At 49.8% G+C, this 22,965-nt stretch overlaps 7 protein-coding genes and 1 pseudogene across 8 annotated transcripts; 4 read left to right on the top strand and 4 right to left on the bottom strand.

The window, feature by feature from the left end:
- Positions 1-1,057: 1,057 nt before the first annotated feature.
- Positions 1,058-1,526, bottom strand: LOC135608820 (root meristem growth factor 10-like). Its single transcript, XM_065101867.1, has 2 exons — positions 1,407-1,526; positions 1,058-1,333 (listed from the first exon to the last, which is right to left on the bottom strand). The coding sequence occupies exons 1-2, from the start codon at positions 1,524-1,526 to the stop codon at positions 1,058-1,060; spliced, it is 396 nt and encodes a 131-aa protein (XP_064957939.1).
- Positions 1,527-2,058: 532 nt separating this feature from the next.
- On the bottom strand, positions 2,059-4,220 carry LOC135611090 (delta(24)-sterol reductase-like). The gene is made up of 2 exons (XM_065106393.1): positions 2,649-4,220; positions 2,059-2,576 (listed from the first exon to the last, which is right to left on the bottom strand). Exons 1-2 carry the CDS (start codon positions 3,885-3,887, stop codon positions 2,127-2,129), a joined length of 1,689 nt encoding a protein of 562 aa, XP_064962465.1. The 5' UTR covers positions 3,888-4,220; the 3' UTR covers positions 2,059-2,126.
- Positions 4,221-4,999: 779 nt separating this feature from the next.
- On the bottom strand, positions 5,000-6,906 carry LOC103983397 (QWRF motif-containing protein 7-like). Its single transcript, XM_009400613.3, has 5 exons — positions 6,247-6,906; positions 5,785-6,021; positions 5,626-5,715; positions 5,436-5,543; positions 5,000-5,359 (listed from the first exon to the last, which is right to left on the bottom strand). Exons 1-5 carry the CDS (start codon positions 6,889-6,891, stop codon positions 5,204-5,206), a joined length of 1,236 nt encoding a protein of 411 aa, XP_009398888.2. The 5' UTR covers positions 6,892-6,906; the 3' UTR covers positions 5,000-5,203.
- Positions 6,907-8,018: 1,112 nt separating this feature from the next.
- On the top strand, positions 8,019-10,929 carry LOC135611093 (probable pectinesterase 68). 2 transcript variants are annotated; one of them, XM_065106404.1, is made up of 6 exons: positions 8,019-8,508; positions 8,698-8,962; positions 9,036-9,225; positions 9,584-9,790; positions 9,860-10,098; positions 10,182-10,929. In XM_065106404.1, the coding sequence occupies exons 2-6, from the start codon at positions 8,712-8,714 to the stop codon at positions 10,336-10,338; spliced, it is 1,044 nt and encodes a 347-aa protein (XP_064962476.1). In that variant the 5' UTR covers positions 8,019-8,508; positions 8,698-8,711; the 3' UTR covers positions 10,339-10,929. The 2 variants fall into 2 exon arrangements, with proteins under 2 accessions (XP_064962476.1, XP_064962477.1); XM_065106405.1 differs by lacking the exon at positions 8,019-8,508 and having other exon boundaries at positions 8,593-8,962.
- A 167-nt stretch (positions 10,930-11,096) lies between these two features.
- Positions 11,097-12,305, top strand: LOC135611095 (expansin-B15-like). Its single transcript, XM_065106406.1, has 3 exons — positions 11,097-11,241; positions 11,319-11,512; positions 11,595-12,305. Exons 1-3 carry the CDS (start codon positions 11,113-11,115, stop codon positions 11,926-11,928), a joined length of 657 nt encoding a protein of 218 aa, XP_064962478.1. The 5' UTR covers positions 11,097-11,112; the 3' UTR covers positions 11,929-12,305.
- Positions 12,306-15,500: 3,195 nt separating this feature from the next.
- LOC103982621 (zinc finger protein ZAT4) lies at positions 15,501-17,018 on the bottom strand. The gene has a single exon (XM_018825511.2). The coding sequence runs from the start codon at positions 16,889-16,891 to the stop codon at positions 15,842-15,844; it is 1,050 nt and encodes a 349-aa protein (XP_018681056.2). The 5' UTR covers positions 16,892-17,018; the 3' UTR covers positions 15,501-15,841.
- A 1,195-nt stretch (positions 17,019-18,213) lies between these two features.
- Positions 18,214-19,511, top strand: LOC103983395 (calmodulin-binding receptor kinase CaMRLK). The gene has a single exon (XM_009400611.3). The coding sequence runs from the start codon at positions 18,233-18,235 to the stop codon at positions 19,277-19,279; it is 1,047 nt and encodes a 348-aa protein (XP_009398886.3). The 5' UTR covers positions 18,214-18,232; the 3' UTR covers positions 19,280-19,511.
- A 134-nt stretch (positions 19,512-19,645) lies between these two features.
- Positions 19,646-22,031, top strand: LOC135611094 (squamosa promoter-binding-like protein 7; annotated as a pseudogene).
- Positions 22,032-22,965: the final 934 nt, after the last annotated feature.

Raw genomic sequence — 22,965 nt, forward strand, 5'->3', positions numbered from 1 at the left:
ATATGCCACCCACACAAAGACCAATATCGAGAGAAGTTTCTCGGCCCGATTCCTCCGACATCCAAATTAATAACCCCAAGCTTAAGAGTCTGGATGCGAGTGGCAAAAAAAGATCACTCTCCCTTCTTTGTGTTAAGGATATTTTTTACCTGGTCGTAGGGGGTAAAATATTTTATAAAATATTCTGTCAAATATTTTTTGGACTCTTATGGGTTGATGAATGGAAAGCCATCTGGACTTCACATGATAGTGACATGTGATTAGCTGATGACAATGTATCTCGTATCATCCGCTTATCATCCCTCAACCTTCTTTTGAAGGTACCGACTAATATAATCGGTAAATCCATTTATCATGTGAGGAGAAAACAAAATATTTACCAGCCATCAACTTTCTACTCAAATCATTTGTAATTGAGTTTAGCATTTCACCTTGCATCAATATCTTAATACCAAATATTTCAAGAAGTTCTTGAGGCGGAATTCTACTTCAAATCTCTCTCTCTCTCTCTCTCTCTCTCTCTCTCTCTCTCGCTTGGTAACGCAACCTCACGCGACACATAGACGTTACCCATCTCGATCCTTCTTAATAACACATATGAATTAACTAACACCTTAAATCTTCGCATGTGAAATCGAATGAGTGCAAGAAGTAGGTACAGGTATATATCCCTGAAATAAATGCATGAAGTAGGTGCAGGTATTCATTAACCATGTGCCTTTGCACCCTCGAAGAAGACGTGGTGGAAGAAACATGCCAATGGTGACCCGTGCAATGATCCCTCTTGTTGTTTTCGTAGCAGCCCAGCATGGAAACTCTCTGCCTTCGCATTCCATCACCATCTATCATCCTCAACTATTCATCTTACAGATAGAAGATGCATAACTCCCATCTATCATTCAACAGTATATTGTACAACCATACGAGTTACAGGCCGTCGCAGCAAATAAAATGCACGGATACCTGTATATGTACAACCATAAGAAGGGGTCTCCGGTAGCGTAAACAGAGCAAAAGCTGCTCGACAAAGATAAAGATGAGGTATCGAAGTGGTTTATCAGTTGTGAGAGGGGGGATTGGTCGTCGGTCCAACGTAATCCGCATCAAACCCTGGATGCTCCTTTGCTCCACCTCGAGGCACAGGCCATGTAACCTTAACGAGCGTGGAGGCTTGAAGGGCACCTGAGACGCGTTCGTTCTTCCCCTTGACGTCCTCTGTGCGTTCAACAGTCGAGAAGCCTTGTTTCTTCTCGAGTGCAACACCTTCCGAGGACGTCGACTCTGCGGGATTTCCATGGACTGAATTCTCATCCGGAATCACCTTCGCAGAAACCTAAACAAGAGACACGCTAAGGTTACAGTCAACCTACGTATGTAATCAACAAACATGATCGATGATCACCAACCTTGCTGGATTCATTGTACCGACTGCTTGGATCTTTGGCATGCATCCTTAGATGCCGCGCATTGCATGCGTCGACGGAAAGAGCTAACAGGAGGGTGAAGAGAAGAGCAACAGAAGGCATGTCTGTTGTGCTATGGGTTGAGTTGATGATGCGTACGAGTATTTGTAAACCATGGCATTAACTGCGGTCCTGCATGCCATCGAGGTGAAGTGGTGGTAGTGTCGCCTCTAAGAAGACACGGAGGACTGCAGGTATCGAGAGAGAACTTCGCGACGGAGATATGGAGGACTGCATTGCTTTGTCTTGTCCGTCGGCTTCTCTAATTCCTCCTCTCGATCTGTGTCTAACGAGTTCTTCGAGCGAAGTTATTGTTGTACGGGTTTGCGGAGAAGCGCGGGGCCCCACCGATCACCGACCACGCCTGCTCGTGGGACCCGACGGCCCCTTCTCAGGTTGGGCGACGGAGCGTGGCGGCAACGAGGTGAGGAGAGGAAGCGGGGCCGTCGAAAATGACGGCGCGAGGTCGACCGCTAACGGTCACCGGAATCTGGCGCGCGTGGTCGGTGAATCCGTGTGGGTCCGACGGGATCGATGGGAGAATGGCCCAAAATAATTAACCAAAATTAAGGATAGTAAATTCATCTAATCCTTATAGTTTATTCAAGTCTTCCTGCGATTAAAACGGAAACGAAATCTCAAACTCCTAAAAGCCAGTCACTACTAATCTTCTTCAGCATGGTCGGCTTCGACGATGGCGGCCTCAGCCTCGGCATCCTGCACCTCCTTCTCCGTCTTCTTCCCTTTCTTGGACTTGTAGTACACGTTCATGAAAGTGCCAATGGCGCCGTACTTGCGACGGCAGTGCTCGTAGTGGGACGCGTCGAACATCCTCCAGAAGTTCTTCTCGGTGAGCTCCGAGACGGAGTACTGCGCCTGGAAACCGTGGTTCTGAATCATCCACTCCTCGAGCGCGCGGACAACTTCGGCGCCGTCGAACTCCTCCCCCCTGAACACGGGACCTGGAGCATAGTACAAACCGACGTCGGTGAACATTTGGGCGAAGCTCGTGTCTCCCTGCCGGTGATGGTCCTCGAAGCCTGTTTCTGGATGCACCATCGTCTTCAGAGGAAGCTTGAACAGCCGATGGGGGCAGAGCCATACTGGATATAGCTGCAAGACGATTCAGGTTACTTAGTACTAGCTTAAAGGTTCACAGTCTCAAAGACAGATCCAAGAAGGTACCTCCGTTTCACGATGGCAAAACTCGAGAGCATCTGCAACTTTGTACAGAGGAATCAGGAGATCCTGGATCACATGCATGTCATGGTAATAGTTCCTGATAGCTTCACCTTGGGTGGCCTTGAGCAAGGAGACCTTTGGCGGCATCAACCAGCCCAAGAACCATCTGAACCACCACTGGTCTGCGCATGGCAGGATCAGCTTCCCTTCCCAGTACAGAGATCTGGTATGCCTATGGTAATACTCTCGGGTGGGTATGTACTCCACGAACTCTCCCCTCTGCAGCGCTGTCTGTGCATGCTGGTAAAACCAGGGCTTGAACCACCACCCTATGCTGTTGATGACATTGCCCTTCTTCTTGGCTTCTGCCTCGGAAGCATACTTCCCGGTCATGCAGACAGCCTCGGTGGGGTTATAGATCATCGTCTCAACGAAGTCCGGAACCCTTGATGAATCCCCATCTCTGGGAGCAAACGAGTCTGCATAAGCCTGCGCGAGTTCCTTCAAGGTTCCCCGGTGCGGGGTGTAGATAACCTTCATGTATTCCCTAACAGGTATGAGTTTGATCTCTGCAGAAACCATGAGACCCAGAGTTCCTTGAGACCAGGGGATCCCGTAGAAAAGATCGGAATGCTCGTTGTCCTTGGTACACCTCACAAGTCGGCCGTCGGCAAGCACAACCTCCATGGCGACGACCGTGTCAGAAAAGAGCCCATACAAGTGTGAGCTCCCCTCGATTCCATAACCATTGATAAGGCCACCCACAGTGAGATCGTCAAGCTCTGCAACGACCGCAAGCGAGAGGTTCATGGGAATCGTAGCTCGGGTGATCTGACCCATATTAACAAGCGGCTCCACCTTAGCGATCATCCGCTCCTTGTCGATCTCAAGAATGTTCCTGAACGCAGAGAGATCGACCTCGAAATGTCTTGCGCGCTTGTAATCGACATTACGCATGCCAACCGCGATGTATGGTTTCCTGGCCGTGCACACAAGGCCATCCTTGGTTGGATCTCTCTGCTTGAGGCGCTTGATAACTTTGAGAACGTTCTCCTCATGTTCTTTCCGGCGACGCTCGTCGGACTTCATGGCAGATCTCACATGGCCAAGAAACAGTCTGAAGTAGATGAAGCAAGAGACTGGAAGCACCACAAAGACGACAACGATCCATCGGAACCGGACCAGATAGTCCACCAAAACTAACTTTCTTTTGGGTCGCAGAGGAGCTTCCACACCAGACATGATTCGTACCTGTGTTTCGATTTCTATCACATATGAGATGGTAGAAGGATGATGTTTGTAATTGACACTGTGGACGAAGTCTGCTCTAACATTGACGAAGGAGGCAACAGATACTAAACTTCTTACTAGAAAAAAGTTGAAGAAGAAGAAGAAGAAGAAGATAGCGGGATAAAAGGAAACAGAGATTTCTATCCAAATTCCATAAAACAAATCAAAGCATGATGTGAATGTGCAAAACGGAGTAAACAGCAAGCACGCACATATCAAGAAAACTTCTTGCCAAATCAAAGATAGTCAAGCTAATTTCCAACAACGACAACAACATCAGTGAAACAGAGTGCAAACTTTGACCGGACGGCATGAAGGCAAGAACACCACTAGCCACGAAACAGAGCTTAGATTTCGACCGTAAAGCAGAACACTGCGAATCACCAAAGAAAGAAACTTTGCTACTGGTACGATACCTTCGGAGTGGGGGAGTGAGGGGCAGCAGACCTGGTCAAGGAGGGAGGAAGGCGACCACCGTGGCTTGTGCTCCCAACGGGGTTTGATAACCAGCAAAGCTGCCCACAGTCGCAGGCTTTTAAGATTCAATGTATGATTTAAAGCGCAGTGGATCTTCTTTCGATTGAGCATTATGATCGAGTGGCATTTGCATTCAAATGTACCCAAGAAAGAGAGCTTTAATGTGAAATTATGATGCTGAGAGACATCTTTATGTGAATTTACTTTCAATGATCATCCAAAAATCTTCTTGGTGGTCTTTCTTGTGTGATGTGAGGGGTGGTTCAATTATAACCTGACTAGCATAATCCTTAAAAAACAAGGCATAAATAATTGGTTATTAAATTTCTGATAAAAGCTACAAATTAGCATCATTTGACTATATTATCTACCTTAATTGCAGATAATTTAAATCGAGGGACCGACTTTGATTGAAAGTTCATTGCATCTACTGTGTAATAGTACACTAACCGAGGGGTGATGTATCGCGAATCAATGGTTGCAGTTGATTGAACTGATCACTTAGATGTGAAACCACAGCTGATCAACAACATCATTTGGATGTGGTTGAGCCATCACAAGAAAGAGTCACAAAGCAGAACACAATCTTTGCATCCAAACCTTTGCTGAGCAGGTCATTCATTAATACTGCACAATACAATCACACAAAGACACCTGTGGAAGAAGTGAAACCCATATCCACACAAATGGACATTATAAATACTGTTCTCCGAATACATTTATGGTGTTAATTAAGTTTCCTATATCAGCATTCTTCTGATGCTGGACTTCAGTAATCTTAGGAATACAAGTTAGTAGATGGTTCCGACAAGCCTTTGGTATGGAAACACTCTTATCGATGTAAATGCATGTGTGCTGATTGCAACTCCGTGGTGAGGGCAAAGGATGAGTTCGTCTTCTTCCTTCACCGCCTGAATCATATGCGCTCTGAGGCTGACTTCATGCATCTGTCAGAAAAGTGGCTTACCATCAGCATCAGCTCAACTCAGATCAAAACAATGTCAGCAACAAGCAGTGACCAACCTCCAGTGAAGTGACACTCGTACACATCTCCATCAGTTCCTCCAACCCTTGTATTTCCAGTCGTATTGTTTCCACCAACTCGTACAGCATCGTGTCGATGTCTCCGACCTGATTCGCCGAGACAGAGGAAGGAAGGTTAGAGGAAGCGATGAGCCGTAGAACCTCCCATGGTTGACAACATAAACCGCACCTTTGCGTAAAAGACGCCGGCGGTGGCGGCAATGTCTGTCATGGCCTCCATCGATGAGCTCAAGCAGCGACGAAGTGATACCGAGTTGGCCTGCACGGGGAATGCAGATGACTCGTGTTCCACAGACTCAGGAAACTGAGAGAGCAGAGCTTCTCTTACCTCGGCGCCTTCTACCAGAGGAAGCGAGAAGGCAGCAGCGCCCAAGAGCCTCACGAGCGTGGCCACAGCTTCGACGTGCTTCTTGGCGTGCGGTTCCCACTGGCTCAGGAGACGGAGTTGGGGACGAAGGATCTGAGGCAGCTTCATCTTCTGCTTCCGTCGTTGAACCAAGATCCGCTTGGCCGCCACCAGATTCCTTAGCTCGTAGATTCTTAGCCACGCGTAGAACAGCTTCTCCTGCAGATTTAGCCGCAAAACTATAAGCGGAGGCTTTGCAGCAAATTTAGTGTGGAGTTGTCGCAGATTAAGTTATCTAGCGGGACCCATCTGAAATTACAGAGGATCAAGCATCTCCGTGGTCGCGTAAGGAGTCTCTTGTTCGGGAACAAACAGCAGAACCCTGAAATTTTCAAAAAGGGCCAAAGAAGGAAAATAAGGAGAAAAGGGCTCGCCCTCTCTAACCTCGGCGTTGCACCGGGCGGCCTCGACGGCCGCCACCGCACGAGCGTTGGCGAACCTCCACTGGATCAGTCTCGACGTCAGCAGCCGCAGCTGGTGCGACTCTTCCTCCCCCGGTGCAGCCTCCTTCCTTCTCCGGAATAATCCCAACACCCCGCCTCCGCCGCCTTTCTTCCCGCCGGCAGTGACCACGGGCGCTGCGCGAGACGGGTCCGGCGACGACTTCGATTGGCTGGGCGATCGTGCCCACGCCGAGAACCCGGTCTTGGTCTTTCTTGCGTCGCTCTGGGCAGGGGCGGACGTGGACCGCGGGGGCGATCGGCCGGGGGAGAGGGCCCAGGCGGAGGGAGCTGTTCTCGGCTTCCTCAAGTTGGCGGGAGGGTCCGGCGGAGGGAGTCCACAGGAGATGCTCTTGCGGTTCTCCTTGGAGAGGCAGCACGAAGTCGCGGAAGGGTCGGTGACTTGGGGGCGGTGTTTGGCGGCGGAGTGGGAGCGGGTGAGCGCGGCCGGCGCGGAGTTGGAAAATGAGGAGAACAAGGGAACGGACTGCCGGGATGGAGAGGCGGGGCGGCGGGTGAGGCCGCAGGCGCCGCTTCGGCTGCGGAGGAGGAGAGGGCTCCGAGGGGAGGGCGGGCGGGCGTTCTCCATTGGCTTCGCTTTGTGTTGCGTTTGCGCGGCAATGCAACATGTAAGGGCAGAGTCCACAATAAACACCCTCCAAACTGTTCCAAAATTACACCTTTATTCCCCTCATATTTTTCTTCTTCGTTAATATAAATAATTCCTACGTTTTTTCTCGAACGAGACGAACAGCTTCCAAGCTACATAAATCGCTAAAAATAATTCTGAAGTAAACGCATTGTCCACACAGATAATAAATCTAGAAAATTTTCCAATATAAAATATAAAATAAACGTAAACAGGAGGCACGCACAGGGGCTGAATGGAAAATACGGCGGGATAAGGGAGGTAAGGTGGGAATCGTGGAGGAAGTCGAGAGCACGTCGGCGGCGTAGGTGAGGGAGAGCGACTCGGAGCCCCGTGGAGTGCTCCCACGACCTAAAAGCTTTTATTAGCAGCGCGCACGTTACGATACTCGTGGTAATCAGAGCGAGATGTCAACATTGCTCGAGCTCCTCCGTCCCTTTCTCCCTTATTGGATATGTACCGGAAGAGAGTACGTTGTTGTCCCCAAACCTAGAAAACAAGACCAAGAAAAATAACAGGGAAATCTAAATCTAGGGAGAGAACTGTTGTTCCTTCGGAGACTACCTCTTATGGCTAATTGATCGCGAAATCATACATACATATGTATGTATATACTTTGATGAACGGCGATCCTTTCGTTTATTGTAGACTTCATCTCCTTCTTGTGTAAGATGGCACAGCAACTTGAAGTTTAGGTTATTTCAGCTTCGGCGGCGTCGTACTTGAAACTCGATCGATGTCGCAGGTAAGGCATCACATTGTGGTGATGGATGAGACGACGAGTGGGGCTTTGCTTCTTATTCTTGCAGAAAAGATGTTTATGAGAACGATGGATTCCGAAGGCTTACTTGGGGGCTGCTCACAAAAGGTCACTTTGCGATGAGAGCTTCTCCTCCATTTTGACTACTGTTTCACCTACTGCAAATCCCTTGCCGACAGTAGTGGAATGTCCACTTCTTGCCCTGCCCAAAGAAGGGTGGCGAGGGCTTGTCGTTGGGCCTCTCATGCTTAGATAAGCCTCGCCATGGTTGATGTATCATCATAAATGCTGTGTTCGCTTGACAAATCATACACCCTACATTCCTGACGTATCAAAGTTGATGCAACATTCACATGATGATTGATTAATGTGATCAAACTCGAAATAGGTACGATGTAATTAATGTATCTTCCACCTCCGGTTGGCTGGGAAGATCAACTGACACCAGAGAATGAGGCTGCACTGTGATCTCAGTCTCGTCTCTGAGTCACCCCGTGACGCTTTCTGCTGCTCTCTCCCTGCTGTCATTCCCTGCCAAAATATCTTCCTCCAACGTTCCCAAACTCGTTGTTTATCTGCTGCTGCCATGCGACGCCACCGCGCAGGCTACCTTACAAAACACTACACGCCATGCTCCCTTGGCTGAATCCCATCCCTCTCCTCTCACCCTGGAGGCGACCGTTGCAGGTCCCTGAAGAGCTCAGGAAGGAGTAGCTTTTGTTGCCTTCTCCCTCTGTCTTCACGTCGAGAGCCGCTCTTCGTCGAGTCACATGATGCGCTACCGTAATCCTTTCGAGGTGAGCAAGTAGACAAACTGCACTACGGGTTGTGTCCTTATCAGTTTGTCCTCCCATCTCAGCTCACTACCGTTGGGTCGACGACCGTTCCGAGATCGTGTTCTTGTTCTTATAGTCTGGAATGGAAGCCGCATCGATCGACATTGTCATTGCAACTGAAGCTAAAGTACTCTCTCTTCTGCTCTTTAGAAGTTGGTTCATCCATGGGAGCATCTCCAAGCATGTTCTTCCTGGTCATCTGCCTGCTTGTCTCAGTGCACTCCAGTGCATGCGAGCTCGGTTCCACCAAGCAGCACCGGCGGCACGAGTGGTACTTCAAGCCAACCGGCAAACAGACCATCGTGGTGGACGCCAATGGCTCCGGCCATTTCTCGTCCGTCCAAGAGGCCGTTGACTTCGTCCCGGAGAACAACACCAAGCGTGTCGTCATACAGATTCATGCTGGTCATTACACGTGAGTAGTTCTTCGTCTCTCTACTCTCAGCAAGCCTTACAGAAGCTTCCTCTGTTTGTTTTCGGGTTTGCAGGGAGAAGGTGATCGTGCCGGCGACGAAGCCATATGTGACGTTCCGAGGGGCCGGCAGAGACGTGACGGTGATCGAGTGGCACGACCGGGCGAGCGATCGAGGACCTGACGGGCAACAGCTACGGACTTATAACACGGCTTCTGTCACTATTTTTGCTAGTTATTTCAGGGCTAGGAATATTAGCTTCAAGGTGAGTGCTTCTTTTAGAGACCTAACGATCTCAGTCCCTTTCATCCGCACCGCATCGCCGGAGACCGATGGCCAGAGGTTGATTCCTGGAGCACATACGTTCTTAGGTTCAGCTCAGCTCTGTTTCGGCTTTAACCAGCTATCCAAAGAGCAATGAAATGAGTCAAACCCCTTGCCTATTGATTTCTCACTTTTGCCCTCCCTTGACTATGGTGATCAGCTCAGCTCATCAACTCGACGGCAGAGCCTGACAGATCACTTGGCCTTTGCTGCAAAAAGCTAATTGGTTGGATGTTTGGAGTTGATTCGCTGAGATGACTAACGTGAATGCATGTCCATCGTGTGTTGTGCGATGGCAGAACACAGCTCCAGCTCCAATGCCGGGCATGGAAGGATGGCAAGCAGCAGCGTTCCGCATCTCGGGAGACAAGGCGTACTTCTTCGGCTGCGGCTTCTACGGCGCTCAGGACACACTCTGCGACGACACCGGACGCCACTACTTCAAGGATTGCTACATCGAGGGATCCATCGATTTCATCTTCGGCAATGGTCGTTCCATGTACAAGGTAAACAACCCCTCCCGTGATCCATCTTTGCTGCTCGCTAGCTGGTTCTGAGAAGGAACACGACTGCAGGATTGCCAACTCCACTCCATCGCAGACCGGTTCGGGGCCATCGCAGCTCAGGACAGGAACAGCCCGTGCGAGCGGACGGGCTTCGCCTTCGTGAACTGCAGAGTAACCGGCACGGGCAAGCTCTACGTAGGACGAGCCATGGGGCAGTACTCGAGGATCGTCTTCGCCTACACCTACTTCGATGACGTGATCGCCCCCGGAGGCTGGGACGACTGGGATCACAACAGCGACAAGAACCAGTAATTAACCCTCTGTCATCGAGCACAAGAACAACCACCAATCCGCTGGAAACTAAGACTCCCGTTTCTCTCTGTTCTTGCAGGACGGCGTTCTTTGGAGTCTACAGATGTTGGGGTCCTGGTGCAGCAGCAGTGCGGGGGGTTTCATGGGCTCGAGAGCTCGATTTCGACACGGTTCGACCTTTCCTCGTCAAGAGTTTCGTGAATGGAAGACACTGGCTTGGCCCTTCCGATCCTTGAGCTCTTCACCCCTACACTTGCAGTAGCAGTTCATACAACCATTTGTTATTCCTACACTTCCAATTTGTATTCGAACCATGCAATAAGATGTCAAACCTCACTCTCTCTGTTCTCGTTCAAGAAGACAGAGCTCCATGGCAATGAAGGAAACAGAACTACTTTTATCTGAATCACAAGCAAGTCATTCTAATCCTCAGCACAAAAAGAAATTATGCTTCAGTTTGCAGTCATGGCAAACTGAATACAGCAGTTTTGTGTGCATAAAACCTGTGGTGACTCACCAAGAAAAGGAAAATTGATGCTTGCATTTGAACTGAGCCTCTTCTCCAACCAGACAAAGGTGTTCCGAGTGAGTCACAGAATCCCAAACTGTGCATGTCCTTCCATGGCTGCATATGGCACCAACACCAGAGCGCTACTTGTTCTCACGTGAAACTGGGAATTTGCATGGGTCCAATGCTTAGAGTTCCTCCTTATTTGAACTCCTCTGTATCACCTATTTGAAACCTGGCCATCTTTCCCTCCCACCCCATTTGTCTTGAACATGGCTCCTCCACTCCATCAGTCTCCCCCCCTTGTCATGGCCTCGTTAACTTTCCTCGCCCTCCTCAACGCTTGCTTCTGTTCCAATCCGAAACACCCCAAGCTTTCCACCTCAACATCAAACTGGCTTCCTGCAGGAGCTACGTGGTATGGGAGCGCTAATGGTGCTGGAAGCGATGGTAAGGTTCTTCTCCATATAATGTTATCCTTCGTCTACTGTTGCAGAGAGCCATGTGTGTGATTCCAGGAGGTGCTTGTGGCTATGGAGGCGCGTTGGAGAAGCCTCCTTTCTCATCCATGATATCCGCGGGAGGCCCCTCGCTGTTCAAATCGGGCAAGGGATGTGGCGCTTGTTATCAGGTACCGACGAAGACATCGAATTCTGCAAGCCCTTTTGCTTCTTGGAAGTGCCCAAGTGTCGTCCAACCCCGTGGCAGGTGAAATGCACCGAGAACGCAGCGTGTTCCGGCGATCCAGTTACCGTGGTGATCACAGACGAGTGCCCCGGCGGTCCATGTCTCGAGAAGTCTGCCCATTTCGACATGAGCGGGACTGCGTTCGGGGCCATGGCGTCCTCTGATCGAGCTGACGAGCTTCGCAATGCTGGTGTGATGACAGTGCAGTACGCAAGGTGCAAATTCTCCACTCCACCATCTGCAATCTTCTTCCACGCATGCTATTGTACCACCGGCTTACCACTTTCCTCTGAACAGAGTCCAGTGCAGCTACCCAGGCTTCGACTTGGCCTTCCGTGTCGATGCTGGCTCAAACCCTTACTACTTCGCCGTCGTCATAGAGTTCGAGGAAGGTGATGGAGATCTCGCTGCTGTGGAACTCATGCAGGCATCATCATCAACGGATTCATCGCAATGGCTTTCCATGCAGCAGTCATGGGGTGCAGTGTGGAAATTGAACTCAGCTTGGCAGCTGCAGGCCCCCTTTTCCATCCGATTGACGACGCTTTTATCCAACCGGACGATTGTGGCAGACGATGTGATCCCATCAACTTGGCTGCCAGGGGAAACATATCGATCTACCACACACTGACACCAGTATCTATCTTCGTTAGGAGTACGATATGTAACTATCATGGCTTAATTCATGACAATAAAGACAGATTTTAGCCAATCCTTCCATTGTTCTGCTCAACTCCATTTCTTCCGATCACTCCAAGAATAATTCTAGCTCGAACTTGTCAAACACGTTATCCTCTCAAGTCTTGTGGACTTGTTTTGCCTGTTGAACGAGGCAAGTCAACTCTTCCAGAGGAGGTGGTGGTGAGACATGGAATGGATGCTCTAAAGAAGCAAACCGCCACTACAAATAATACCTATGATAGAACACAACACATTTCCTACATTTTCATCACTGCAACTACTGTCTTCCTCACTTGGAATTTCTTCCTGCATCAGCCAACTATTATTAATCTAAACCCAAAGGGTGGGTAGCCAATGAGGATCACACCACATGTCAGAGAAGTAAAAATAGAGAGAGAGAGAGGGGGGGTGTGGGGGCGAAAGAAGGGAGGGCATCATGATGGAAGTGTGGGGGACACTGAAGTGAGGATTCTGTCAGTCAAGAGCAAGGTGGTATCCTGTTCACAGAATACCAATTCTCAAAGCTTGAGAACAAAAGGAGCAAACCCAGAAACCTTCCTTTGTCTTGTTTATGCATTGCATCTGCTCCATGACTTGGTCAATCCAAATTCTGAATCATCAATGGCAACGCTCATTTTGTGTGAACCAGATGATGTAGCCACCAACATTCTTTCTTAATAGTGATGACAGAAAATGAAACAATTCAAGTTCCTTTCACTTAATTTCCAACACCCTCTTGAAAGTTCTAGCCTTGAAGGTAGAACAGTATCATAGTGGCAGCTGTGGCTTTTGGATCTGCAGCAATTACAGTCCAATGAGGAGCTCTACCTCAATTTACAGTATCATAGCTTCCACTGACAAATGACTACAAACTAAATATGTAAATTTCTGCAGAGGCTCCCTGATTTTTACACTTGCAGTCAAATAGTGATTGTAATAAAATTTCTTCCACATCTTTTGAAAGGTATAGCTTTTCTGCTTTGCCCTCCAAAATGAGGAATCCCATGTCATTTATATGCAGCCTTCTAGTCCCTTTCATTCCCAGTCATCTAGAAATATAATTCAGATACAATTGATCTGCAACAGCTTGCTTGAGGTTGATGTTATACTGATCTCATCCTCACTTTTTATCCTGAGAATTGTAGACTTCTTCATTGTTCTTTCAGCAGAATGCTGTGAAACAAAGTTGGGAAACTGGCCTACACTTTACAGAGATTGAGATACAGAAAGCTCCTCCAGTGTATTTCTGTACTAGCTTGTTTGCTCAGATGGCAAACCAGTAGCTAACATCAGTGCTACATGAGAAGAGGAATCAAAACTACATGTCCAAAAAATAATGTTTGTGTTGGATACCTTAACTCTTTGTCCTAAGTAATCATGGAAATCCACTTGGGCACAAGGAAGCAAGTCACAAGGTGTTGCAGGACCAACTTAAACAGCATGAATTGATATACCAAATGGTAAGATTCCATTTGTGGAAGTCCCACCATTCCATTTGGTCAAATTGTTTTCCTAATAGATGCCATCATAGTACCCTTGTCAAGGTATTCCACAAATTATATCTAGAAAACTTGGGATACTATTACAAGATAGATGCCACTGATGCCATAGTTTATTCACAGTTCAACAAGGAGGATTCTTCCCTGCTTTCATGATCTTTGAAGAGTAAACTCTAAAACTTTTAAGATCAATTATTCTGGTACCATTCTGTTCTCAACCTACTCCTATTATTACCACTACTACTACCACCACTTCAAAGAAAGTAGGGTACACAAGAACTGTCTAAAGACATCACATAATTGCAACTGGGTTGGGGCAGTTGCATGACAGTTGGTGCTACCCAGCAGACTTCAATCATCATTATCTGTCAGCTAAAAGCTAAGTAACACCATAGGGAGCTCTCACCTTGTTGACAAAGGTACTATTTCTGAATGAAGAATTGGTCTGACTCTATGCATTACTTGCATTCATTCTCTCATCTGCTAGCTTGACCTCCATAAGCATCACAACCCAGCTCTCCTTCCACAAGGCTCATAGCATGACATGATTCCTTGTGCCAGTAGAAGGAGAAAAGAGAAGATGAGATGAATGACAGTAACTAGTAACAGTAAGCGCATGCAGGTGAAAGCTGTGCCGGTGTGGGAAGCTCACAACCACACACCCAATGCTCTCTCATCAGTCTCTTTTGCCCAACCCGACAAGAACCAACTCATGAGAGCACAAGTGCTACCGATCTCGTGATATATGTTATCATTCCTTGTTCGCTGCTTTATTCCTTCCCCACTCTTGCGACGTTAACGTACGCATCCCCCCGTAGTAGCTTTTCTCTATGCCCCTTCTTTAATCACCCCATTAACTGCCATCGAAGCATCGAGCTCTACAAAGCTCAGATCCTTAGTGGTGGCCTGGTAGCTGAGAGGAGGCAGGACTTGGTTTGATGCTTGTATGGGAAGAAATGAAAGGCCTACCTACCATGCAATGACTGCCGGAAGGTGTTTGCTTCATTGCCAGTAGAAATGGCATGGGATGGGAGTAGTGGTGGAGATCTGGAAACAGTGTGGCCTGCAACAAAGCGATGGGAGTCAAAGGGGAAGTGCATAAAGGCTTTTGCTGAAAGGGTGGGTGAGGGAAGGGAAGGGAAGACATGGGAATCCGCTTTGCATTCCGTCACGGGATACTGGCCACCCTCACGCATATCTTTCCGCCGCTAATGCTGCTGCTGTTTGCCGGATAAATCGAAGACCTAATAAATAGTGACCTCCCATGCCCTACAGGTTGACACTGGCACAATTGAACCGACCGGTTTGGTTTGATTCGAGTTAGATTTTCCCTGTTCGGGAACCAAATAAACATATTCGGTCGAATATTTTCCGGTTCAAAGCGTCTTTGGTTCTTTTGGAGAACCGAATCGAAGTGAACCGAGCCGACCCGTAGGATCTAGTGGTCAAAGCGTGAGTGCGCTTCCTCAGCAACCGCAGCTGCCGGCGATCTCTCACCACAGGGTGTGGCGCGTTGTACGCACAGGAGTACACGATAAGGAAAGGCCTCAGACCGTCCATCACGTCGGTCCCACGTACATCGGACGTACCTCCGTGAAGACCGCGTGATGGGCCCACCAGCCCACACCAGTCCCGACGCCACGGCTTTGCCATCACGTAATTAGCAGCAGAAGGGTCGATGATTCCTAAGCGATGCCAATTAATAGCACCGACGAGCTAATTACTTGGTCTTAATTGTCCCAATGGAACACCAGTAACGGCAGGGTTGAGGGAGAGAGAGAGACGGGTGAAGGAAACGTGGAGACCGGCGCGTGGAAATGCTGAGGCACTACGCTCCAAAAGCCGAGAGCTTGCCGAAGAAAAATCTGAACCAGTAGAGGTGAAGGGAAAAGGATGAAGACAAGAATAAGTACCAGTCCAAACAGAGAATTTTCCAGGTGGGAAGCAGCGGCAGAAGTTCTGCTTCTCCAGACTCCCCCTCTTTGGAGATGAAATGAGATGTTACACACTTAGCTAATCCACATACACAAAAAAAGAATAAACATGTTTATGATCAAAGAGATGGTGAAGAGAAAAACTGCAGTAATTGGCAATAGCAATCAGCTGTTGCTACAGTAAGCAAAACTGCAACTTGAACACAAAAAAGAATGGTAGAACTAATGTCAGCTTAAGCAAAGAAGAACAGAAGCATACGAATAAGATCACCAAATCGCCAGCTTTCTCCAATATGTAACAGCGCTGAGAAAAGATTTACTTCAAATCTTTTTTGGTTTCTTATGTTGTGTTTCTTTGTCTCTGCAAGTCTTACCTCGAGTTAGAAGGAGCGCTCGGATTGCATGGCCTCGGCGTGTGGAGTGTGCGGATTCAGTTGGGACGTGGGTTGGCAACGAAATCCATATCGGAAACGGCCGACAGTTCCACGTCGTCCATCGACGGCGCCGGAAAGTTGAGATCGATCATGCCGATGCTGCCGCCGCACTTGGTGGCGGCGGAGGCGAGGGGGGAGGTGCTCTGCGGCGAGCATGACGGGGGAGGGCGTGACACCGGCGAGTTCTCGGTGAGCATAGTGGCGGACGACGTGAAGTGCGACCGCTTGTGGCCGCCGAGAGCTTGGCCGGAGCTGAAGACTCGGAAGCAGAAGGGGCACTCGTGGACTTTGGCATCGGCATTGGCGTCGGCGGAGTCGGCTTCGCCGTAGATCCGGGGCTCCACGGCCGGGACGCAGCCGTTGGTCTTCTTGTGGCTCGCCCGGTGGCCACCGAGGGCTTGGTACGACCGGAACACCTTCTTGCACGCGCCGCACTGGTACCGGCTCCGCCCCTTCTTTGGCGGTTGCCGGGTGCGAGCGGCGGCCCGCCGATCCTCCTCTTCCTGCTCGTCGAAGCCGTCCGACAGTCGGGCCTCCTCCTCCGCCGCAGCAGTAGCCCAGGAGTCGCGGGACAGCATCATGAGGCAGAGCGCGACATCCTCCTCGGGAGTCGCGTCCGAGACAGAGCTAGCCGGCTCCGCCTCCGGCTGCTCCGTCGGCGACGCGGTGTCCCGGCGGGATCGCTTAGATCGGCGTCGGTTCTCTTTGGGGGACTCCGTCTCGCTCTCCCGGTCCTGGACGACGTCGCTAGATCCGGCCAGCTCAACGGCAGCGACGGAAGAGGAGAACTGGGGATCCACCAGCCGGAAACTCTTCCGGGGGTTCATGCGCAGGCCATAAGAGCCTCCCACCTCCTCCTCCGCTTCCTCACCTACTTCCTGCTCCGCCGCAGGTCGGTCGGAGGATATGGACGCGGATGAGTTTCCGGGGTGCTGCGCCTGTGGGACCGGAGGGGCCGCAGATATGACGTGAGAGCGCATGTGCCCCCCGAGAGCCCGTCCATTGGGGAAGCGGCGGAAGCAAAGGTTGCAGGTGTGCCTGTCCATGGAAGCGATTCCTTCAGCTCGACCCTCTCGCTCTTCTTAAGAGAGCAGAGAGAGAGAGAGAGAGAAAGAGAAGGGGGGGGAGGGGAAGTATTGAGGGGAGAGTGGGAGCTAAAAAAGAGTAGGTGACAAGCATTCCTCAACCAAAAGGAGTCACGCCCCCACCCGAGATAATAAAATAAAATAAATAAAAAATGACAATAAACCAAGAAAGGTATTTATCCAAAAAAAAGAAGAAAAATACATATAAATGGTACGTATCTTTTCTCTTGGAAATCCGAGCCTCATGTGAGAAGCAATACAAATGATTTGGGGATACCTTTTCCTTCATTTCATGCATCTTTGTGGTTCTCCCACTTCATTATAGTTAGTGCTAAAATAGCAGTAAGAATTAGTAATAATACAGTATGTTGACATATCGCAACAGACCCTCCGAGAGAGGCGAGATCGAGTGGCGTTCGATTAGGGGTTGGCCATCGACCAAGTCGTAGGTAAAGAAAAGAATGACATGCACCTCCGTGCCACACGTTGCCACCCAATTGATGACACTCGATGCTTCCAGAAAAGATTTCATTTCCCTATCTAAATTAACCTTATGCAGCTTTTTGAAAGATACATGAAATAATCGTGAGATTACGAGCTTCTTTTCCTCTAATAATTGCGATTACGGAGCTTCAAATCTGAATCACATGACGTTGTGAGATGAGAAGAGCTTCACAGAGAACCCGTGTGTTGTGACAGTATACTGCTAGTGGGTAAGATGAATGCGGCTTACGGATCTCATGCATCTCGACATCATCTCACGAACGAAGGAATAGCAGAGATTGGATGGGCAGTTTCCTTCGGACCGGATCCATTTGAGTTGGTTTCAAGCAGGCTGATCCAAATCAATCCGACCCGTTTCCGCATCCAATATTCGTGATCCGGGCCTCGCCCTTGCCGGTAACGGATCAATAGCTCTCTCTCTATCTATATATATATATACATATATAATGGGATCATTACTAATAGGTGGCAACCCCATCTTAATAGGCGACCACATGCAACCAAATGATGGGAATCGAGCATAGGAAATAATTTTAATTTTGTAATAAATAATCAGTTCTGGCACTGTTTTTTTGGATGATTCGTACTGCAATTTGAAGATAATGGAGGTGAGTCATATTGTTTGGGATGAGGTTGGCTCCTCCTAATCAATTGTGGCATCCAATGAGGCGGCTATTGATGGTGGTTGAGACGATGGCTTTGACCATATACAATGATTGGAATATGATTGCAATGGAGAAGATAAGAGTCGAAAGAGGTGTTTGATATAAATCGTGACCGAGAGCAGCTCTTCTAATCATGCAGAGATACTCCACAATTAGTGGCGGAATGGGGCTCTGCTTCTTCGTTGCCTTCTCTAGCCTTGTCCTCTCCCTCATGCATCTTCCGGCGGCAGCTTGCTCCTGCGGCCGGTCGGACTGCGAGCTCATCGCCCTCGCCTTCCGCCACGTCTCGGGATTTCAGCTCCCCCCTCCCACGGCCGACTGCTCCCTCAGGCTCCCCTCCCGCAACCTCAGCGGTGCGGTATCGTGGATGCACCTGCGCAGTGTCTCCGCCCTCCGTGTCCTCGACCTGTCGGGCAACGCCCTCGGTGGCTCCATCCCCGGCGGGTTCTGGTCCGCCCCGGCCCTCCTCCACGTCAACCTCGCATCCAACCGCCTCGACGGCGTCCTCCGGTTCGACCCCGGCTCCCAGACGCCGCCCCTCAGGTCGCTCAACCTCTCCGGAAACCGGTTCACTGGCGTTGCCGGCCTCGCTGCCCTGCCCCGTTTGGAGGACGTCGACTTGTCGCGGAACAGCCTCGACTCCTTCCCGCTCGGGCTGGAGAAGCTCGGAAGACTGCGGCACTTGGACTTGTCGCATAACTCGATGAGAGGGGTGTTGCCGGAGGGATTTCCGCCGATCGCCGGCGGGCTTGGCTACCTCGACGTCTCTTACAATAACTTCACCGGCGTCGTGCAGCCCGAGGCGGTGAAGAAGTTTGGGGATCCTGCCTTTGTCGAAGCCGGCTCTCTTCAGTTTGTTTCCGCTGCTCGCGTCGTCGCCCATTCGTCTTCTCCTGGTCGTTCGCTTCGGAGGACGAGACACAGAAGATCGAGGAAAAGAAAAATTACATTGTTGTCAGCTATTCTTTCAGTTGCTGCCGTTGCTATCATTCTTGTGGCGCTTTGGTACTTGCATCGAGTCGATAAAGAGGAGCAAAGGGCAAGAGAAGAGAAAGAGGGAGGTGCCGCCACCGTGGGAGATGAAGCCGGTGGTGCTGTACAAAAAGCCGATGAAGGCGACGTCGAGGTTCGTGAAGGAGTCTCAGCTGGAAAAGGGCAGGCGGAGCAACCCCACGTATAGGGCGGCGGTACTCCCCAGCTACGTGCACGAGCGGTACGGATGGTGGAAGTCTCTGCCACCCCTTTTGAACAGTGATCCAAGCCACCTAAACCAAATTGCGGTCTTTCTCCTGGAAGTCTTCTCACAACGTTGCTCTGTTATGTCCTCTGCTCTGCATCTTGTTTCTTGATTCATGTCCTGTAAATGCCTACACAGATTCTTTGCTTGTTTTCAGCTTATAACCTTCTCTGCATCCTCTGCTTAGCTGCTCTTCACTTCTCTGCCTTTTAGCTGCAGCAACATGAAATCTGTAGGTACTCATTAAAATTGGACTCTGTATCAGCAAATCACATGAACGGTCAACATAAACTTCGCCAGCGATTGAGCATATGGTCTTATGCAGAGATTACTGCTGCAGTTGTACCATCGAATCAGCCTCACGTTGACTGAAGCGCCCGAGTGTGGATCCCATCGTAGATATATCTTAGATCAAATGGGAGTTGTTTTGGACCCTCATTGTCTCTGCAACAACAGTACTAGATTCTTGGGCCAGTTTCTAGCCATCCAACCACATGCATGCATCCTGTCGACGCATCCCGGTATCCAATCCGTACCTATCTCGAACTGTCCGTCGGATGTACGTGTATACAGAAGCTGATGATGATGATGATGTATATGTATTCACGGGAGATGGGAGGAACGGTGGCCTCAAAGTTTCCTGAGTGAAGAGGATGAACAGTGCGTGATGGATGCATCTCGGAGCTGCTTTTGTCAGGGCGCCACCTTCGATGCATCTGCTGGACCAACCTGTCTCGTCGACTGAACTCGTCAATCACCTCTGCCCACGTGTTCGGGACCCAACATGTGCCGCGCACGTGATCACCCATCCTTCCGGTGTATAACACCTCCGCCGGATGGGTGGTGTTCCGGGAGTGGAATAGCCGCTGTCACTCACCTTTATAGCGGAGGAAGGCAGCATTGGGTGTAAGGAAAGAGAAGCTTAGAAGAGGAAGGGACTCCCTGTGCTCTTGGCTTGTAGCTTTGAAGTGGTGGCAGCAGCAAGAGTGATGGAGGACGGGGGAGTTGCAGGGAGAAGTGGAGTTCTGTCGTGGGACTTCTGGAAGCTCCGAAACTGGGCTTCGTCACACTCTGCCTCCTCTTCTTACTCTACGGCGCAGCCCAACGCAGATGCCGCCGCTGCTTCGTCTTCTTCTGCCGTTGCTGCTTGCTTCCCGTGCTCCGACCGTGAGATGATGGCTGGGGGCAACAGGGACCAACGGGCGCTACAGTACCACCACCACCACCTTACGTGCCTGAAGCTGGGGAAGAGGCAGTATTACGTGGAGGAGAGCGGGGCGGCTGGGGCTGCCATGAAGCGGGAAAGGCCGGCTGCGGCGGTGCCGAGGTGCCAGGTGGACGGATGCGGCAAGGTCCTGGCGGACGAGAAGGAGTACCACAAGAGGCACAAGGTGTGCGAGCTGCATTCCAAGGCTCCCAAAGTGGTCGTGCGCGGCGTGGAGCAGCGCTTCTGTCAGCAGTGCAGCAGGTCGCTTCGCCTTCCAACCTAGTGAAAAGAAGCTGAACCCGAGAGCGAAGAACCTAACAGTTCCTGGTTTGATGCAGGTTTCATGTAGTAGCCGAGTTTGATGATTCGAAGAGGAGCTGCAGGCGGCGACTGGCGGGGCACAACGAGCGAAGAAGAAAGAACAGCACTGACCCCATCGCCAGAAACCCTTTCTTAGGTACTACCGCACAACCCTACCATCTCAGCTGCTGCTTGTTGTCTTCCCCTTCGTTTCTTTCCATTTGCATTACATGGTCTAGAATTCAGGACTTATTGCATTTGGCCACACTGAGCCATGAGCATGATTGAGGGCAAGGATTATGAAGTATGAGAAGTGCCATAGGAAAGCTATTAGAAAGGAATGCTCTTATCATTCAGGATCGTGATGTTCTCTCTTATCTTATAACTCTCTTGACATGAGAACTATTTTAGTAGGCCATTATTGTGAGCATGTCTGAAATCCAATCCATTAATTTGCAGAAAGCGCAATGACCGGAGACATCATCCCCTGCATATCAACTTCACCGGGTTGTGCTCTCTCTCTTCTGTCATCCAAGGTTTCTCCTTGGATCTCGTCATCGGAGTTCTCATCCAGATCCAGTGCCGCGCTCAACGAGCTAATCGCCGAGAACCGTGCCGCCGGCCTCGCCCGCCGACTACTCGCAGATCGAGGTGGCTGGCACCCCGTGGTCTCGGCAGAGCAGCCTCTCTTCTGGCCATGTCCACACCACCAAGCGTCAATATCACAAACACCAGTCAGGCTCGACGATGGCTGGATTCGGCTGCAGGATGCCGGAGACCGTGTGACGCTGGACCTCATGAACGCCCAGCTCCTCCTTTGGGATGCTGCCCGCGAGGAACGAGTCACAGGAGGATGAGGAGTGCTATGACTTCTGGAAGCCAATCTAACCGCCGCTTCAGGATGATCGCCTTTACTTCTAATCGCTGCATCCACTCGTCAATCTCAGCCCTCCACGTAATACATTTCATAAAATACTCATCGGATTTTAAATCCATTTCTGCAAAAAGCGTTGGAGAAGATCCTCCAAAAGGGCCGTCGGAGCTGGTGATTTGTGCCTGTAATCACGATGTTGCCCTTCTTGAACACCCTGTTGGCACGTGCCATCGATCGGCACGATGAGATGTGTGCTGGCGGAATAATACCAAGTGATTATGTAATCTCAGCCGTTAGATGAATCCCTCCCTCCCTCCCTCTGAGCACATGCGTTAGTGTATTTACTGCGTACATTCCCCAAGCTATCGACGGAAGCATTATCAGGAAGATGAGGCAGCTCCGGCGACGGTTGGCTCGTCGCCTGCTCCTTGGCAAAACGTCCTTTTATCCTCGGCCGCATCTCAGCACACGCCCTTCTTGACGCATACCGTATATCCTTCTTCGTTTTGTCCTTGGACCTCATGATCCTGGCTTCCCTCTCCACACCGGGGTCCCCTTCACCGGCGGCCATGGTGCTCCAACCTGAAGCGTCCGTGAGTGCGCTTCCTGAAGACATCTGCAAAGAGCATCAAGCTTTTCATCGAACGCGTTGCGTCCTATCAAAGACCTCTGGACTCGTTACAGAAGAAAAGACACAGCAAAATCTTGGTCAAAAGGCATCCATAAGTCTGGCCACAGAAATGGCGCAGAACTTTACCGCGCAACAGTTCATATGTCTTCAAGTCAATAGAATTTGACTTGACGAAGAAATGTTATACATATTTTGTCACCTTTTCACTAAGAGAATAAAAAATAAACTTATGCAAAAGATAAAAGAAAGTATAGACTGAATTAATTGTTAAAGATTTTGATAGATTATCATACATTTTTTAGGCTCATAGCTCGACTTTATACCGACTCGGAAAGAAGATGAAAGGAATCAGAGAAGTGTTAGGTGATCAAAAGATCTGAACAACTAAGATTAGGTGATCAAGGGACAGCGGCGATCACGTGGCCGGAAATGGTCACCGGAGATGGGAGGGGAGGTGGCGGCGAGGTGTGAGAGTCAAATAGGTGTGTGTGGTGTGTGGTAGGGCCAACGAGGTAAAAGAAAAGGAAGATATACAGCGATCATTCCTTTTCTAACGTGGAGGATTCCTTGCCACCTTTTCCTTTCGCATTGGGAAAGCTTGGTGACAAGCGCTCGGA

Source organism: Musa acuminata, chromosome BXJ2-4 (assembly GCF_036884655.1).
Source record: "Musa acuminata AAA Group cultivar baxijiao chromosome BXJ2-4, Cavendish_Baxijiao_AAA, whole genome shotgun sequence".
Classification (NCBI taxonomy): Eukaryota; Viridiplantae; Streptophyta; class Magnoliopsida; order Zingiberales; family Musaceae; genus Musa; species Musa acuminata.